Raw genomic sequence first — 20575 nt, forward strand, 5'->3', positions numbered from 1 at the left:
AGCTTGCTGCTCAGAAAGTGCGTTCCCTCTCCCACCTGATTCCATCTCAAACGCCTTACACAAATGTGACCCGTTGGACTATAGGCAGTGAAAGCCGAGAGACACTTCACCAGAGACAAGCAGATCTCTGAGTTTTGGCTGTTCCATATGGCACAGCGATCCATGAGCGAATAGAAAAGAAACTGCAATGCACCTGTGGAAGCCTCAGAAGGACACAGGTTTCATTGCATCAAGGACCGTGACCAACTTAGACAACACCTTAAAACAAGGTGCACTTATTAGAACACCACCACAGATTAGGCGTAAAGTGAAATCTCAACTCTGATGCCCAAGGAGTCCCCGTAACGATCTACTGACAATAATGTCAACAGTAACAATAGCCCTGGCACCATTTAGTAAGCTTTATGAAACGCTAAATGATACTTTAAAGGATCACACCACCATGATCGCTCTAATGCATACAAAATTATCTTACTTGGAAGGATATGTTTTTGCGAAATCCATCGAAAAGCCGTTAACCAAGTCGCAAGCAACGGACGTTCCCACATGGGCTCTACTGTATCCGAAGACAGTAGTGAGTACGCCGGAACAACAGAAACATAGCTTAACGTCGGCCAGCACCCAGACAGGGGACCTTGACCTCAATAAGAACAAAGTACCAGGCAAACAAAAGGTCCCAGATCTGGAACTACGAGGGATCTCTAATACGGCTATCTCCAATTCCATTGGTTCATTACCTACCTTAAGGCAAGTTCAGGTCCAAACGGTGCAACAAATTTCACCCGATGAAATCCTGCAATTGCTCTTTGACAAAAGGTCGGGAAATGGCTCAATTGCCACGGCCTCTCTGGACGTGATTTCTAAAGACAGTTTGCCACCGCAAAGATCAAAACATTGTGCAGGTTCGAGACTTGAAGGGATCTTTCCACCTACCTTCTGCATTTTTTCACTGAAATCTACCTTGACTCAAGACCAAAAAATCAAAACACCAACTAGGTAAATAACTCAATCAAAACGATCAAATGCTCCGACGAGGCCACAAGAAAAGGAAAAGAGAGTCCATGTCTTGGACACCCCCAATAAGGCACCCTCTAGACAAATCGAAAACACTGAAAAGATCTCTATCGTTAATTCTCCAGAGAGAAGAACTGATCAAAACATAATTGATGAGGAAGGGACCTTAGAAAATTCGATTGACCTAATGAACTTGAGCCTATATACAATCGAAGACTCAGAATCGGAATTGATAAACATGCATCATCAAAAAAGAAAAGTGAAAGATTACTTCGAAGAGTTATCAGTTTATGAACCAAAGAAAAAGATCCTGATTATTGACTTGCCTTCTCCCAAATTTGTAACAATGGCTCACAAACGGAAATCAATTCATAAAGGGAGCAAGTCACGAAACCGTAAACACCAAAAAAGATCCATAACTCCAAGACTTCCATCTCACAACCGAATCGCCTCACCTAGGAAAATACCAGGCCGGAGCATGGAGAAAGCCTGGACCCACTCGCGACATGGGCAGAGCCTAAATTTAGTAAACTAAACCAATACCCCAAAAGCTCTGATCAACAAGAATCTTGTGAAAGAATACATTACAAATCAAGAGTGCATGAAAAAAAAACAAATGGATCTAGTGGAACCTAAACCAAGAACGATTAGAGAAGCCCACAGGCAAATAGTACCTAAGACTCACTCGACCTGAACCTTCAAGCTTGAAAGAACTCAGGGCCGGGACGACTATTTGACACTAAACCGAAGAACAATAACAAAACTATCTGAACAGGCCCCCGCCCTTAGAAGATTGTCCTTGAGTGACATCAAAACAGTGGAACCCAATCCAAACGGGAGAAAAGACAGCTCCTTTCTACACATCGACTCAACGAGGATCAAGAATACTCTGTCTGAAGCAACAGAGAAACTCTAGTCCCTGGGCTTTGACCTAAGTGTAACAAATTCTGATGGTTCTGTGAACAAAATTCAGTCAGAAAAAAACAAAAATCTCCACTCAATAGAACCCTCACTGGGAATTGGCTCAGCAGCAGAATCGATCAGGCCCCCAGGCAAGAAGAGAGGGAACGGTATATACCGATCTCTTCGAGGTGACTCCCCTACAAGCTCACCATACGATTCAAAAGGAAGGGACCAAAAGCAACCCTCGAAACATGATGCAAGGGAAGTAGATCCTAGCAAGCCCGGCTCTTCTGCCTGGAAGGATAAGACTCACCAACTGCAAAATACCCTGGCAGACTACCCACGGGTCCTCTACACCACCAGTCCCTCAAAAGTAAAGATGACTCAAGGAAGTGGGCTTGGATCTCCACTGCCCTCACCCGAGTCGATTAACTAGCCATCAGTGAATAATAAGTCAAAACCTTGGCCTACAGGAGATGCCCAGACCACGCTCAATCTGCAAGTGGCAAAGATCACAATGGGCTCCTGGAACACCAGAGGCTTTGGCCACTTGTCTTCTCATAGTGACGTCAACTTAGGCATCTATGATGTCCTATGCCTTCAAGAAACCTGGCTAAGGATGAAACCTGCCATGGATGGCTATGAGTTAGCCTTCTCCCCAGCACCAAAAGGAACAAAAGGTCCCCCAATGTCGGGCCTCCTTGCTGCAATTACATTCGGTAGAGGGTTTCACCTAAAAAAAGTTCTATCATTAACAGAATTTATCCTTGCATCCCTGGTCACCTGGAATTGCCCGGAACACCCAAAACGCAAGGATTACAGGGAAGTTATACTCCTGATTAATACATACTGGAATCCCAGATTCATAAACAATGAGAGTACTTAAGATCAATGGAAATAATCATCGACGAGGCACACAATAAATATCTGGTAAAGCATGTCATTATCGATGGAGATCTTAACGCAATATGCAGTGACATAGGTGATGTGAAGCAACTCCACGCGGGTTCGGCTTCGTCAAGAGAGAGAGAGGGCGCCTATGATCTGCTTTGATGGACGCAAGAGATTTACCCAACATGCATTGGTTGATTGACAGAACGCTACCAAAAGTCCCACATGGGAAAGAGAAGGAAGTGAAGCTACAATCAACCACACTTATGTGTCGCGCGAGCTCTTGGCTCTAATGGAGAGCTTCACAATCCGAAAAACCAAACAAAGCGACCACAACTTTTAATAACCACCTGAAGGACCCTTTGTGAGCCAATAAAAGGTATGAAATCAGAGGTCGAAGCTTGTGACAGGGGCACCAGATTAAGACTAACAGAAAAGGCAATAGAACCTCTGACCAAGCAATACGTGGTACAAACCAAATCGCAGCAACAGGAAAACCCAAAAGGAATGGACTACTCAATAGGAATGGCTTTCCGTATTTAAAGTGATAAAGAGTAAACGCCAGCATTCTCCAAAAACAACTACCCACGAATACAACCAGTAAGTGGTGGATAAAAGAAAGACGATAAGGAAATTTAAACAAATTGCCAAAAACTCTCACTCAAAAGCGAAGCTAATAGAAGCACAGGTGGCCAAGCAAAACTAGAAATCATGGCTACAACAAACCCGACATCGCTTCTATCAAGAGGACTCTGAGACAAAGCTTCGTATAATATGCAGGAAAAAGTCACAAGACTTTTGGTCTCTGATTAAGGGCAGTGCAAAAGATGCAAACCTCACCCTACAAAACATTGTGGGAGAACAGAAGTTCTGGTTAAAGTAGAACATTTTAACTTACTTTACCCATTACTTCTCTTCTATTCACAAAGACTAAGCCAACAAGGAGTGTTTTGTTGACCTGGCCCAAGGAAACATGCACAATAGTTTTGGGACATATGTTCAGACTCTTTTGTTTCTGTTCACTTGTAAACATTGTTTTTTCAATTAAATCAAATGAATAAAAAAAATTGGCAAAATGTTTGCAATTCCTATGAACAATGGGTTTCACAAGGTATTCAGTGTTAGAGGTCATCATGGAAGTAAACCCTACAACTCTATAAAGTAAATGTACCAAATGTCAAACACATGCCTGTACACGTGTTTAGTTTTGGCTACTGGGTGGCACGTCCACCACTTACAGACTGAAACTATTGCATTAGAGTAGAGCTAGGGAAAAATGGTATATGAGGAGGGGCATACAGATTGCATGTGTTGTTTGGTTATTTACCCACCAATTCACTACCCAATCCCTATGGCCATTCCCACCTACTTCCTGCTCCTCCCCAGCCAAATCACATACATCCTTCTGGGATCTCTTTGAGCTGACTTTATCCAGCCTCGTGCTGGAAGTGCCTTCCAGTGTTTTTTCAAAGCAGTCTTCTGAGAGTTAATTACTTAATTAGAGCGGTAAACGCGCCACTGGTGTTATAAAAATGCCTTAACCAGGTTTGCCTTTAACCACTCCATTTATAGGCACTATGCTTTAAGTATAGGTATCATTTGCCATGCACTGCTTTTATATGCCCTAGAGACAGGTAGAGACAGTGCTACTGGGTTGTCGGGTTGGGTTGAGGCATTGGAGGCAGTGCGGCTTGACGATCCTTACAGTGCACTCGCTGGTATTCGTTAGAATGCTGGGTCCTTTACTCTAAATGTAGCGCAACGAACGCCGAACGACGAGCGTGCTAGCGGGAGCTTGCGGGAGCTGGGCGCCGCTGGAGCTGGTGTCTGGAGCGGTGCCTTCTAAGAGTTATTTACTATGAAGTTTCCGGTGATATCACCTGTGATCCCCCCCCTCGGCCGAGCGACGTGGGGGATCAGGAAACTTGGCACATTGAATACACTGGACACAAAGAGTCTCTGTGCCTTTTGGTGAGTCCTAGGCAGGTGTACTGCCCTTGGGTGGACTGGGTCTGCCAATCCAGTTTGGGCCGTGGTTAGCCCAGTGCAGTGCCCTGGGCTTTGGTAACCACGGGGCCTTATTTTTGAATTTTTGTGTTGTGGTAGCGAGGTGAGCAAGGAGAGTGCACAAGCCCATTTGGGTATTACCCATTTGCTTTGGTGCTGTACCCTATTTCCCCTTATACAACCCCGCTTACGTACCTCTCTCCTTATTTTACAACTGGTAATGCCAGGAAAAGCCTCTAGCCGCTGCAAAGCAGCGGGCAACAGGGGAAAAAAACCCTATGCTCTCGCTCCACTAAACAGACTGATGAAGTTTGCACTGAGCTGCAGAAAAGCGACAAAGATGGGGATACAGGACCGAAAGTACCTGCTGAGGAATTAAACAAAAAAAAAAGGCCCATTGGATGCCTATTTCCCTGTTAAAACCTCTGCCCAGATAACCTCTCGACCAGCATCAGACGTGATCCTTCCTCTAGTTGAGATAGACAGCAGCTACTTACCGCTGGATTTGGATAATGATTCCTTACTCCAGTTATGTTACTCTTTACAAGATCGTACCTCCCCTGCAGTAAGGGGCAGGAGCCTAGAGGCTGCAGTTACAGTTTCCTTACAGCTGCAGCCCTCCTTGCCGGATCCTCCATCAGCAGAGGAGTCTCAAGTCCCGTTACTATCAAGGGAGGAGATTACACTGGGTCCCGTGCCCCCTATGGGGGTGGCAGCGGGCACTCCAGTGGTTATGGAGATAAAGGAAACTCTCCTGCCTGTACATTCTAACACAGGGGGGGGGGCAGCTAGACTATCTTCCAGCCCCAACATGTTTTATGGCACTGCTTTACCCTCAAGCACACTTACTGAGGAGTATAGTTCCCACGAGACTTCTATAAATCATAATAACAGTATTTTAAATTTTGCAATAAAAATACTCTTAAAACTTTGTGGCACTATACACGAAGATCTGAAGCTTCAGGGGGTTGCAATTGCAAGTATATCCGAACGTTTATCAACTCAAACCCAACTTAAAGAAAGGCCATGTAACGATCGGCGGGAGATTACCACTCAGAAATCTTCTGCTGTAAAAGGCCTGTCACAGGATTGCGCCATTTTGGAACCGAGTGCAGTAAATCTGGATACAACCCTATCACTGTCTCTGGCAGACCTAATAAGGGGTACATCTGGCCTGGGGTCTGTTACGAAACGGCAGGGGAAGCAGATAAAACAGAAAACCCTGATGATAAAAAAGAAGATTAATGCTGAACAGCTGGATAATCAGGATGTGAACCGCTCTGTACTAAACTCCACAATAAAGCCCCGTAGTGCCAACATGTCAAAAAAGCAATGAAAAAGAGCTGCAAGACGCAAAAGACGTTCGGCGCAAACCGTGGGTACTCTTACTAGCTGGCTGATAGAGGAAAGGCCGGCCTGTGCCACGTCTTTCCAGGAGTAGGATATAGCCTCAAAACAGGTCCATGTAGACCTCAATTCAGTAGTCAGATCTAATGTACTTTCGCATGAGACTCAGATTCCTCTGACCATCACTAATATAGCCCTTAGTAACACTGCTGCCCCTTTTCTCGATCCCCCTGCTGTGTTTCCATCCCCTATTATCCCTGTGATGTTACCTCAGAGAACTTTTTGCACCTAAAACAGCTGTAAATGGGCGGTCGTTGAATCGTGCTACACTTTTGTTATTGCTTAATGTCCCTTCTCTAAGGATACTTAATAGTGGAGACTTTGATTTTGTGGAGCCACTAAGACCTTTGAATACTATGATTACTAAAGTACACTGTAACCTACCGGAAACCACTGCCCTAATTAGATTACACTCAGCATCCTTGGGATATTTGGGATATGTCTTAGATATATTGTCAAAGATGGATGTGCCTGAGGAAGGACGTACTAATTGTAATTGTCAAAAGACACAAACAATAGTCTCTAAAGCTGAACCAAAGCCATTAGCTAAATGCAATGACAAACAAGGCTGGGAATGGTTAAAGAATATGATTGCTACTAAAAGTTTCTCAGAATGAAATTGGTCAGTGGTGAGCTGGAATACTAGGGGGTTTAACCACTGGCTTGTTGGGGGCAGCGCACAGGAAGTATTGTTTTCTCATTAAATGTTTGTACTACAAGAGACCTGGATCACATTTGAGGTGGAATTTGATGGATATGTGACCTTCCAAGGCTACTAAGGGGGAGAGTGGTCGCCCTAAGGGCGGCCTGTTAATAGGTATAAAGTCAACATATAGTCCAAGACTGGTAAATGACCCTATACCCGGTAGTAATGTGTTAGCTGTGGCTGTGACTATAAGGGAGAAAGATCTGTTAATTATTGATATTTACGATCCTCCGGGTAATTTGAAGACTGAGTCTATCCTCGAGCAACTGGATACCATATTAATGAATTGGGATGCTGATCATGAAAGTAACCCGATCATTTTATGTGGGGATATGAATGCGAGATGTGTGGACTTAGAAGGTTGTGGTAAATATGACAATGTATCTGATTTTAGCCAAATGCCACAAGCAACCTCCAATTCCAAAGGCAAGGCATGGGTTGATTACTTAAATTAATGGAGGTGTACAATCATGAATGGTCGCACAACCGGTGATATTCCCGGCCAATCTACCTGGCATATGGGCACAAAGAGGGCAGTCTTGGACTACATGGTGGTTTCCAAAGGTGTCTTGAGTACTGTTGCGGGTATTCACATTGCCCCCAACACTTATAGTGACCATGCACCAGTTGTCTTGACCTTAAGTCAAGACAACTGGTGCATGGTCACTATAAGAGCTTTGGGAATTTTTGTAGCGATGTGACTACAACAAATCAAGGGAATCGGATCTGCTGGTCCCAGACTAATATTGATATAATGAGGTCCTTGTTTTTCCCTGAGGGCTGTTGTGTGAAGAGTGAATTAAGGGGGAAATCCATGGAGGAGATAGAGATATGGATAGAATCTTTCACTCAGTCCCTGTTCAAGTATACCCAGGTACCTAAAATGAAATGGAAAGCTGTTGAAAGGGGTAAGTTTGATATCAAGATTCGAGATCGTAAAAGGTTAATGAGATGAGAAATTCGAGCTTGTAGACTCACCTCTATTAACACCAGGAATCCGCTGGAGAGGCGGACTGTGATTAAGCATATAAAGCGGCAGTATCGTATGGTGGTCGGTCATTTTTTCTAAAAAATAATGTCGAATGACAATTTCTTGGAAAAAATAATGTCGAAAAAAAATGTCGAATTCTGTTTTTTTAGTTTTTTTAAATTATATATTTATTTTGGGGTTCGGGATAAAAAAATAGGTAAAACAAAAAAAAAATTAAAAAAGGGGGGTTGTGGGGAACCCCCCCATTTCGAAAATAAATGCATTAAAAAAATAATTCGACATTTTTTTTCCACATTTTTTTTTCTCGAAAAAATGACTTTCGACATTATTGGTTTCGAAATTTTCACTATAAACCGTATCAAATATGGCTCTACCATTACCGTAAGTTACAACAACGTGAAAAATGGGAGGGCTTCATTCAGACCTTAATGAGCAGAAATACTCGCCGCATTTGGCAATTATTAGGTGAGGCAGGAGGGGACCAGGGATTAAGAATAGTTAATCCTATTGGTGAGGAACAGTGGGTAGCACATATTAAGCATAAATTCTTTAATACAAACATACCCGCCTCTACCATGGTATTAAATACATCCCCTTGGCCCTTGCCTTTAAGCCACAATGCAATAAAGCAGGTTATTTTAGCCCTCAAATCCTCTAAAGCCCCTGGCCCGAATGGGCTGGCAAATGTGGTATTAAAACATGATCCGGACAACTGGGCACACGTACTCCTAACACTCTTCGCACGTATTTGTAGATCGGCTTTAATACCATCCTCATGGAAAAGGGCGGCGTTTATTCCAGTGTATAAAAAGGGAGATCGAGGCAATGCTGGCAATTACCGACTTCTCTCCATGTTACATTACATTACATTAAATTTGTAGTGCGCGCTATTGACCCTCAGGCATAAAGGCACAGATCAGACACACAGGTAGTATACAACACTAAAACACAAAGACGTATCCTTCTCTTGGGAGAAGAAAGGTAAGAGAAGAGAGGGGAAGACCGATTGTTTACAGCTGGGTGAACCCATGAGATCAAAATTGCAGGATTCTAGATAATGGTGGATCGAGGAGTCATAGCGAATAAGTTCTCCAAGTATAGATTAGGTAACGATGTATGTTGGATGTAACTAGTAAAGTCTTCATGACACTTGTCCTTAAGGAACTTGAATCTTGGGTCACTAGTAATAACATCTTGAATTATGCTCAGACAGGGTTTAGACCTGGTTCCAGGACAGCCCACAATATCAGGGTTCTGGACCTATTGATCAACAATACCCTGAGCAATAAAAACGCTACCTTGTACATGCTTTTTGTTGATTTTTGTAGTGCATTTGAGAAAAGTTAAGAGGGAGACCCTGTGGGACAAATTAAGGAACTTGAAGTGCCCTGGTTGGATACTTCATGCTTTGATGAGCTTACATAGTGACAGCAGTGCCAGGGTCAGGCTCAACAATGAGGGAGAAGCCAGTGACCCCATTAGTATCAACATGGGGTAAAACAGGGTTGTGTTGGCGCACCGATGTGCTATAATTTGATATAGCCGACCTGTTACCCCGGATGGCAGCTAAAGCAAATTGCCCCCCAAAATTGGGGGACACCCCTATTGTAGGGATGTTATATGCGGACGATTTAATATTGTTTGACCAAACACTGACTGGAATAAGGAGCATGCTGGAGGAGCTGTCTCTTTATTTAGCGGAGTTGGGATTTACCATTAATCTAAGGAAAACTAAGATAATGGTAATCCCCAAAAGTGGCCCTTGTCGGTCAGAAGTTATTACAAGCCTAGGGAGTATAAGTATTGATCAATCATATCCATATTTGGGAATTTGACACCCAACCCAACTATAATCTGATCATCTCGCAAAAAAAGAGGCGGGCGAAACTCCTTACACTGCAGGCTTGTAAATTTGCCAAAGGAACAGCTGGGTTTAGTATTGCGAGGATTATTAGACTCTACCAACAGTGCTTTGTCCCCGCTATCTTGGATGGCTTGGAGGCTTTAGCTATACAAGATATGAACTGGCTTAATATACTTGAGGGCCAGTATTGCCGAGCAGTCTTGGGTTTGGGCCCAGCTTGTTCTGTCCAGTATCTTAGGTTGGAATTGGGCTTGACATCCTTGAAAGGCTTGGCATTGAGAGCTCGTGGCGTGTTCTATTTGAAAGCTATTTCCTCCTCATCCTGCAAACTGCTTAGTCTGGCCGGTACTAGCTTTGATAACGAAAGGTCACCCCAAGGAATAAGCTATAAACAGTTAAATGAATCTCTCTTTGTTGACATAGACTGGTCCCATGATAGGAAGCGGCTAATGCCATTTATCCATCAAAAAAAATATTTTATACAAAGAATCAATAGATGTGACTGGACCCAAAACTACATACACCTGTCAACTTTGAAGGGGTACGAAGCTGTATCTCATGTAATCCATAGATACAGAAAGCCCCAACAATACCGGTTACTATGCCCAGATCCGGAGGTACGACAATTTATGTTAAGATTGCGGACAAACCAGTTACAGGTATTAGCAGTTACTGGGCCACGATTATGTATTCTACCGAAGGACAGGAGTTGTCGTATTTGTGAGAAGGGAGAACATTTAGAAACTACTAGGCATGTCCTGACCATGTGCCTCGTTTGGGCTCACTGTATATGTGCATGCTAGGAAAGCTGGTAAACAACTATGAGACCATTAAGGGAGACTCTGGGATTATTGTTTAAATTCCGATTCAATTAGGACTCAACTGGCACTATACAGAGTATGGGTTAAAGTCAAACGTTTATTACCCAACCACCCGGTAACATCAGAATCGTGCGGGGCTCCTTTGGAACCTCTGGAACCTTAGGAATCAGTCCCTATGTTCAAACTCTGAAGTTTGAGGTTGGATTATTATGATTGATCCCCGGTACTTAGTTGTATGTATCCTTCCGTGCCAGGCATCCCGTGTGTAGAGTTGTATATGGTATGCTTGGAACCGTGTCATACTTACCTTTTATATTCTACCTTTGCATTGTATTGTATTAATTTTGTATTGTATTGTGTTTGATTATGCATATATGTATAATTTCTTTTTAAAACAATTTATATTTAATGTATTGATTGTAATATGTTTGTATTAAGTCATTTTATGTACTTGTATATTTTGTGTAAAGTTCAAATTTGAACTATGTCACAATAAATGTATTATTATTATTATTATTTATATGCCCTGGTATCTGCACCATTTTACAGCTGCTACCATCGATGGCCAGTTAATACCACTATGGCAGTGCCTGGCAAAAGCCTTTCCCATGTCTACACAAAAACCCAAACTGTTGACATTGCCAATGCTTATTCCATTTAATTCTTGGTTGTACAATAGCCAGGGGGGCTGCACACGAAGAAGAAATCAGAGCTTAACATTGCCCACCCGGCTTCCATTTTTCTTCCTTAAAGTATTTCTTATCGTAGAATGAGTACTGAGTGGTGGAGCTGCTACATTGAAATGCCCGATAGATCATAGCATAAATAGGAATAGGTCCTTAATAACATAACGCAGGATTCTTTGCTTTCTAATTCTCTCCTCTTGAATACTGGTCCTTCACGAGGGGAATCAACATTACCAGACTACAAAAGTATTGTCGCCAAAGTTAAGCCTGCAAAGGTACAGTAAAACATATTTGTGTATTATGGTTGACAGTGATTCAGGAAGATGTTGGGAATTATGACAAATAATGTTTCTAAAGAGTAAAAGAAAAGTCTGTCTTAAAGGATGGTGATTGAAATTGATAATATGCTTTGTGGGGTAAGGAGTAGCATAAGGCACAGAAAAAGGACAACCAAAGCCTCAACACGGACTTACCTCTACCTTTTCAACTACTTGTTTACCAAACGAACAGACTTTTGTGGAGCAGGTGATGGTCATGTTTTCGGAGCTCTCATACTGACTTGTGACACCATAGAATGTTCCTGCATCATCCTGAATATTGCAATTCAAATCCGCCTGAAACATAACAAAGATAACTTAAATACTGTTGTTGAGTACTGTGTGCTTTAATCAGTGAGACAAACACATCAAGGTATGACTGGACAGGTATCATCTAAAGTGTGCAGAGTGTGCATCATCACAGTGTGCATGCACTTCCACTACGGGAGGTCAAATGACACAAGATGACCTAGTCAAAAGCGGTCTAGGTAGACTTTTCTACAGACAAGGAGGTACTGTGGAATGATAACTTCTTTATTGCAATGCCCTGTAGGGAAAAAAACATGCGACTAGACAAAGGTGTATACTCTAGTCATCTGTTGACACGTGTTTCGGCCTTTCTACTAAGATACACTTTTTCCTTCCGTCCTCAGACTGTGTTTGTTAGGCCTTCATTAGGACGGTAACCTTGCTCCAAGTTGGAATCAATCTTGGATACCCCAACTATTCGTGGCCGCTCTAAAAACAACAGAGATACAATGCAGCATTACTTATTTAAAAAGGAGTGAATCTATTTTACTCTATGGTGTTCAGGCTACAAAACACATGTACCGGATATGTTTTGAAGTCACTGTGTACTAACCCCTATGCACAAAAAGGTTTTATACAATGCTTGTGTTGATTACTGATGAGGTGTTTTATATGAGTATGTTTGTTTAGTGTGTACAATTTATGAGAGACACAAATAACAATGAATTTAAAAAATGAACATAGTTAAAGAATAAATATGATTTGTTCTTATACAAAAGATACTCTGTTGCCTAATGCTGTTTATTGATTAACCATTGAGAAAGGTGAGGGAAAACCACAATGTATGTGATTCTTTAAGGGAGGGGTAACCGATCCCCACGCCTTATTCAGGGTATCTTACAACTTCCCGACTTGAGACCGGTCCCCTGTAAACAAAAAATGTAGGGGAGTACCCATATCCTATATAGATGGATTCACCTGCTCATGGATATTCTCCAACATCAGGCCAGGAATCCTCAGCAAGAAAAGAGTCTTGCTTTTAAAGCTTAAAAAAATCTTTTTTCTCAGAGACTGGTTCATACTGCAGCCATCCAATGACATCCGTCTCCCTGAGACCTGCCTCTGGCAGCCATCTTCAGAGTAAAAGCATTTGAGTTGCTAGTATGAACCCAGAAGAGCACAGCAGGGAAGTAGGGAGGGTTTGCATGTTGATCCATGCCAGACCCATACTGGAGAACAACAGTTACAGCTAAGTAACTTGTTCCTTCTCCAGCATGGGGTCTGGCATGGATTCACATGCTCATGAATACGATTATACATCAGTAAACACATACACAACCACAGGAGATGGAAAGGCTCAACAGAAGTACAAACACTTACCCCTGGAACAGACTCACCACAAGCAAACAGGTTGTGTAGCACTGCTTGGCCGAGTCTGGACCCCTCCCTGGAATCCCGGTCGACACAGTAGAACCTTGTGAAGGTGTGCAATGTGGATAGACCTCCATGTAGCAGCACTGCAGATGTCCAGCAGGGGAAACCCAGAGAGAAATGCGATGGTTCTGGTGGAATGAGCTCTAGGCCAGCCTGGGAGTGGTCTCTTGGCCAGACGATGATAGTGCATGATGCAGCCGGAGAGCAACCTGGATATGGAAGCCTTTGACAGGTCATTTCCCTGATTCACAGTACCAAAGTTCACAAAAAGCTAAGAAGTCTTCTGAAAATCCTCTGTGCAAGCCACACAGAACTTTAAGGCCCGAAATACGTCCAGCATATGCAGTGACCGTTCGGCAGCTGAAGCAGGAGTCGGGAAGAAGACTGGAAGCACCAAGGATTTGTTAAGGTGGAATGCAGACGGAACCTTAAGCATAAAAGAAGGGTGGTTCTGAAGCACCACCCTTGCAGCATAAAATGACAGGTATGGGCGTTTGCAGGACAGAGCTTGAATCTCCCCGCCTCACCTGGCTGGCCTGTAGCTATCAATTTACCAGGAACGCTGTTTTCCAAGAAAGAAACTTTAGGGTGGCTTGATGCAACGGCTCCAATAATGGCCCCATGAACATGGTGAGGGCGACATTGATCGTCCACACTGGAGCAGGGGCCTTCACTGGAGGGGAGGATCTGAAGAAGCCCATCATGAAGTCTTTCACATGCCTGTGGAACCACAAGGATGTTTTTCCTGGTGTAATATGGCTGCCAGATGCACCCTGATGAAGGTGTGGCCCAATCCAGCCTTGGCCAGTAGGTACGGCTACGGCAGGAGCTGTGGGGCCGTGATGCACAGAGGCGTGATATTCTGGGACCTGCACCACAACGTGAAGCGTTTCCACATATGCCCATAGCACGATAGTGTAGATGGCGCCCTGGTCTTGGCAAGAACCATATTACATTCCATAGGAAGATCAAAGTGGCCAAACTTTGGGGGTGCAGGAGCCAAGCCGTGAGGTTCATTGAGGCTGGGTCATGATGCACAATGGTCCCCCCTTCGAAGCAGGTCCGGGTACCAGATCTGGTGGGGACACACTGGGGCACGAAAATGTGTCCCCTGGGCTCCCCGGCTGGGGAAACCTGCTGGTCGAACACCTTGCATTTGGAATTCGCTGCTGTGGCAAAGAGGTCAATCTGGGGACGGTCCCATTTGCTGAAGAGGAAATACACCTGCTCCTGTTTCATCTCCCATTCGTGGCAGGACCTCGGATGCATCCGCTACAGTGTTCTTGATGCCTGCCAGGTGAAACAGGACGAGGAACATGCATTGAAGAATCGCTCAAAGCCACAGGGTCTGAGCCTCTAGCGAAAGAGCAGGGGATCGGGTCCTGCACTGCTTCCTGATGTAGAACATTGTGGTGGTGTTGTCTGTGAATATCCATACTACCAGACCCCGCAGAAGAGACAGGAATGACTTGAAAGCCCAGAATAGGGCCCGTAATTCCAGCACATTGATCTGCAGATTATTCTCTTCCAGCTGCCAGAGACCCCTGGCGTGGGACTACCCGTGTGAGCCCCCCATCCGTCCAGAGAGGCATCTATGGTAATTGTCGCCTGGAAAGGTGGGAGTTGAAAGGGAAATCCCTGAGTGAGGTGAGAGCGCACCCCCCCAACCCCACCATTGTATGGACTGTCTTGAAGCGGCCTCATCTGCAGCCTGCAGAACTGGACGAGGTGGATGGAAGTGGACATCATGGCCAGTAGTGACTTGATTGCTAGGATGGTTGCGGATTGCATCGTGGATAGCCGATGTACCTTCCCCATCATGGTTACCATCAGACTTTTTAACTCTGAAGGACCAAGGATGCCACTGTGTTGAGGCGGGCACCCAGAAACAGAGCGACCTGCGATGGCAATATGCAGGACTTTGGATAATTGATGGACAATCCGAGCTCGGTCAGTAGGCGTATGGTTTCTTCTGTGTGGTGTATCGTCAGGTCCTGAGAACACGACCGGATGGGCCAGTTGGCCAGATAAGGTTATACATGTATGCCGTTGAGACATAGATGAGCCGCCACGGGGGACAAGCATTTTGTGAAAACCCTTGGCGACGATTTTAGGCCAAAGGGCAGCACTTTGAACCAATAGTGACATCCCAGAACTTTGAAAGCGCAGGAACTTTCGATGCTTGGGTGTATGAGGATGTGAAATTAGGCATCCTCCAGGTCCAGCCTTGTCATGTAATTCCAGTCCTCCAGTTGGCCGAGCACTTGTTGCAACGTGACCATCCTTAACCGCTGGGTTTTTAGGTATTTGTTGAGGCATCGCAAATCCAGGATTGGGTGCCACAATCTTGATTTCTTTCACATCAGAAAGTATCTGGAGCATACCCCCGGAGCTGCGGGTGCCCCTTTTGTCAACTTGGCTTGCACTTCTTGTAGCAGCTGGGCCATGTGTAGCTCCTCCTCGCTACAGGGGTAATACAAGGGCTCCTATGCGTCCCTGACAAAGTATGTCCAGCACCCATTCGTCGGTGGTGATATCCTTCCACGTGTTGAGGAAATTTGATTGATGGCCCCCCACAGCAGCAAAGCTGTGACCCACCTCCGAATGCTTGCGACTGGGCTCTGTAAGCTTCCTGTGCCGTGGAGCTGGAGGGCTGATGGTAGGAGGTAGAGGCGTATCCGATGTAAGATCTTCTGAATTTTCCGCTTGAAAATCAAAAGGAAGATGACCAACGCTAGGGATTTTACCGTCTCCATGTCTGTCTTTATCGAATACAGCATCTCATCTACTACTTTTCCGAAAAGGTTATCCCTGTCAAAGGACATATCAACCACCTTGGCATGGACGTCAGGTCTAAAGTTGGCAGCTTTTAGCCAGCCTTAGTGCCCGACTGCCACACCATTACCCATCTGACGAAAACCTGAGTCTGCGACATCCATGGCTACTGTAATGGTGTGGTCGGGGGCTACCTCACCTTCCAGAAAAAAGGGTGAGAGCCTCCATATTCTTGTCATCCGGCAAGAAATCTAGGAGTGGGCCCAGCTTGAACCACAACTCCCTGTCATACCGGGATATAATGGCCAGAGCGCTGGCGGCTTTGACGGTTGATGCTGCAGTGTATAGACTTGGAGGATGGGTTCACAGACGGTTTGCTTGCCGCAGCTGAGACCACGGAATCCGGTGATTGCTGTGATCTGAGACACTTGGGGACTGAGTCTGTCATCCTGTATTTTTTCTCTACCCTGTCCCATTTTGCTGCTGTTGAGCTTGGGGTCCTCATTTCACTAATAATTGTCCATTGAACATTTTTGGAGAAAGACATTTGTGTGAACTGTATACATTAAAGCGCAAAGGCTAACATAGAATATCAACCTTTATTAGCACAAGGCCTTCCTCCCACACCTCGCCAAGTAAAGGGACAGACAATAACGTCTTCCTAACTAATGTGTGCATCTGGTAAAGGAAATCCTCCTTTCGGTTTTGCTCGAGCATTAAGTTGAAGAGGGTAGATGTCCTTGCCGTCATGGAGTGGAATTACCCCACCTATCTGGGGGTGAAGCTCTGGGGGTATCATCGACACCTATTGGGTCCCCATCCACATGAATAAAGTCTTCAAACTTGTCCGTATCTGTGGTTCTGGTATCAGTGCCTGTTGCAGTATCGTCTGTGGTGGGTCCCCTACTGGGGGTTCTGGGGTGGGAGGTGGCGTTGGTGATCACCTTGAGGTAGCTGAGCAATGCTTCTGTGCAGGTCTTGGAGGGCTGTACCTGGGGTTGCTCTCCGACGGGGCTGCAATTGTTGGCAGCCGCTATTTTATCTCTGAGACCAGAGAATTAGTGAAAATATCCTGTGACATGTCTATAGAGGCCTGGGGGGCGCAACTGGGGGCATGGACGGAGGGCTAATGCATCTCACTAGGCTAGTATGCCTAGTGACTCTATGCCTATTGGCTGTTCCCACCCGCGTCCAGGAATTCCTGCAACATTTCCTTCCCAGAACTTGTGTAGACCGCGATGATCGGGCCGCTTGCACCCTTCTTCTGTCCCCCTTCGGTCTGGGAAGTGAATCCGTTGGTGGTAAAATCCATTGGTGTTAACAGATCCTTTGGTCTTGCTGCGTTCGTCAAAGCAGAAGATACCACTGGTGCCTTTACCTACTGTGTAGTGGTAGTTGACAAGGCAGTAGTCGGGGTCAGAGCGGTCATGGGACTTGGGGGCAGCGATACCCGTGATTTCTCCCTGGTCGTCGACGGGGTAGCTGTCGATGGGATAGCCATTGACGGGGTCGTCGACAGCGGTGTGTCGCCCCCAGTGGGCAGCTGTCAAAAGGGGCCTAATGATCGAAATCGTGGTTGAAGGCATCGCCACTGATGAAATCATGGAAGTAGACAACGACGAAGACCTTAATTCGAGGAAGGGTCATGTTTTGAAGGTCTCACGGACTATACACTACCCACCGGTAAGTTTACTGTGAATGGGCATTGTGACAGGGAGCGTGTGTGCCCTGAGCTAGGACCCGCAGCCTTGGTGTCTCCAGTCGGCTAAGCAGCATGACGCTTGGCCTTATGGACACCCTGCGGTGATACATCTTCGGCCGATCTGGACCTTTTATCCGAGGGAGAGCGCTCCAGAGGTCGACTGGATCTGGGAACTGCCTGAGCGTGTCCGGAGGCCAGGGTCCTTGTCGTCTTTCAGCCATGCCACCAACCATCATTGACAGTCTCACTTAGTCTTGGCTGGGAAAATTCGGCAGATGTTGCATCGGTCTTCCTCATGGTTGGGATGCAGACGGTAGAGGCACCTTGTGTGCCTGTCCTCCATGTAGATGTTCCTCAAACCACACCAGGAGCAGAGCCCGAAACAGACTCCTCCTGCCTTCCTCTGGCATGGTGAGGCGTGAAGTAGGCCTCACTAGGCCTTCCAATACTTGACACGAAGATCCAACAATGTAGTTGTCGATCTTCACCGGCAAAAGATCGCTGCTAAAGGTACTGATTAAGGGTTCACAGATGAGAGATTTAGGACACAAATAGGACAATGCTTCTCAAGAAAAACATCAATCATGAGGACTCCCTGCACTGAAACGTGCAGTAAAAATCTGAAGATGGCTGTCAGGGGCTGGACTCAGGGAGACGATTGTCAATGGATGGATGCTATATGACCCTTTCTCCCTTTCTCCAGTGATTGGATGAGAGAAAGGCAGTTTTCAAGCTTTTAATGCAAGACTGCTTTCTTTTCTTACCGGGGATTCCCAGCCTGATGGGAGGGAATATTCATGAGCATGTGAATCCATGCCAGACCACATGCTGGAGAATATGAAAACACAGCCGGAAAGCGAGAGGGGAATGAGGGCATCTGTTGCAACCCCATGCTTACAAGAAAAGTGAGCAGGCCCTTCCTCAAAGCAGAAGCAGGGATCCCCAGAAAACCTGGGATTTTCTCTTTCACTTTGTCTTTGGCATAACCTTCATGGTTGCACTTCTGTTGAGCTGACCCACTGAAAGGTCTAGGAATGTGCATTTGTTTCATTATTGTGCAGGTGATTTACATGTTGAGTGTTGCAGAGCCCTCAGCTTGGGACAGTTACTTTGGGATAGATAGATTCACTTGTTCTCCCCTCATATTACATCTTTGTTGCTGTGCCAAATGGAGTGTGGCAGAGTCCCAGAAAGGTTGGTCCTGCTATTTGCATGTTCTCTTGTGTAGCAATCCACACTGTGCCTGAGCACCCTAAATTCCATGGCTGGTGTAATGCCACTACACTACCAATCTCCACTCATTAGCATCTTATTATCAGCTCATACAATGTGAATATAGTAAGGAAGCAGGACAAGAATCCAGGTCTTCAGGATCTCATTTCGATACCTTTAGATTCATGGCTCCTAGTTATCTGCGCAGAGTTTATAAAAACAGTAGTCTTTTTTACTGCCCCTTCCTATCTCTTCCTGGCATCCCAGTTCTTACACATATGACTTAATTAGATCATCCCTGGTCCTCATATCCTTAGAGCTTAAAAAAAAATAATCTAGTGTTTAGCCCTCTGGAACATTAAGGACACACCTACAGTAAGTGAGCTTTTCTACACACTGCACTATTTGTATGTAGTAACAGTTACAATATACAATATCCTTACTGGTGACGAATAAAACACATTGGGACAGGACATAACAGGACCAACCCCCTTTTTCAAACATTCGCCATTTGATGCCTTTTCGTTATCAAGTCTCATTCCTCCCTTGCCACCCTAAATCACATCTTTCTTTCACAGATCAGACATGGAATCCCTGGCGGTGACTCAATATGCCAAACTTTGTACATGCCTAATCACTATGAGACCACCATGTTGGTGATATGGTGCAGTATAAAAGCACAATAACATAACATAACTTTCCTCAACATACACACTCATAATGTTGTACTTTTATGACAATTAACAAAAGTATATCATTACACGTAGCAATCCCATAACTCACACCACAGGGGACCAGCTTTAGTATGAGTTGTATACATGTGAAGGGATACACAAGATTTTGCAAGGCACTGAATGTGTGCGGAAGGAGTACCACCCCTGGAAAATAGCTTCCAGGGGAAAAAACACATTGATGTTCGCTTGCTGAGGAGTAACCGTGCCTCGATCCACCTACATCTAACTTCACTATTGCGGATATTATACATGGGTAGGTCTGATGGACGTATTCACAAAGCCTCTCATTCTGGAGTAGACATTTTGCATTGGGAATTCACAAACAGTGCATTCTTGTCATATGCCCTGAACATTTCTTTATGAATCAGGAAGAAAGTGTAGTGTACTCTAAAAGGTACATGTTGGCCTATGCTATGTAGTTATCTCTATTTGTCCAGGATACTTTGTGAACCTGCATTCTGTTTGCTGCCACTCCAAGAAACCATTGTAGCGTTAGTGCATGGAATGAAGAAGCAGGTACGTCATTTCACCTGGACATAATTTCAGACTTCCTATGTAATATAGTAAAGGCACATGCTAATATAAGGCAAAATATAAAAAAGAAAAGAGTCCAGACACGAACGTACATTATGTTTTCTAACAGGATCAGTTGACAGAAAGGTTTCACATAAAATCAAAATAAAATCTACCATACAAGTACACATAACCTCCTACAGGCACATGACAAGGTACTGTGGGAACTATGGATAAAATATAAAAACAGTGGAACTCGGCATAAACAGCAGAGTGTGGGCTAGGAAAGGATACGCCATTACTGTATGCAGTAGCCTCCTTCGGGGGCGAGGGCGTATAATGAATGCAC

At 44.8% G+C, this 20575-nt stretch overlaps 1 protein-coding gene across 5 annotated transcripts in view; it reads right to left on the minus strand.

Annotated features, from left to right (window-relative positions):
* TEAD1 (TEA domain transcription factor 1) overlaps positions 1 to 20575 on the minus strand; it is a 791559-nt gene that overhangs the window by 62367 nt on the left and 708617 nt on the right. For all 5 annotated transcript variants that reach the window (XM_069623630.1, XM_069623632.1, XM_069623634.1 and 2 more), the window contains one exon: positions 11764 to 11904. In XM_069623630.1, the coding sequence (XP_069479731.1) occupies positions 11764 to 11904 (141 nt within the window). The remainder of the gene's footprint in view (positions 1 to 11763; positions 11905 to 20575) is intronic.

Source organism: Ambystoma mexicanum, chromosome 11 (genome assembly GCF_040938575.1).
Source record: "Ambystoma mexicanum isolate Mex_15411 chromosome 11, UKY_AmexF1_1, whole genome shotgun sequence".
NCBI lineage: Eukaryota > Metazoa > Chordata > Amphibia > Caudata > Ambystomatidae > Ambystoma > Ambystoma mexicanum.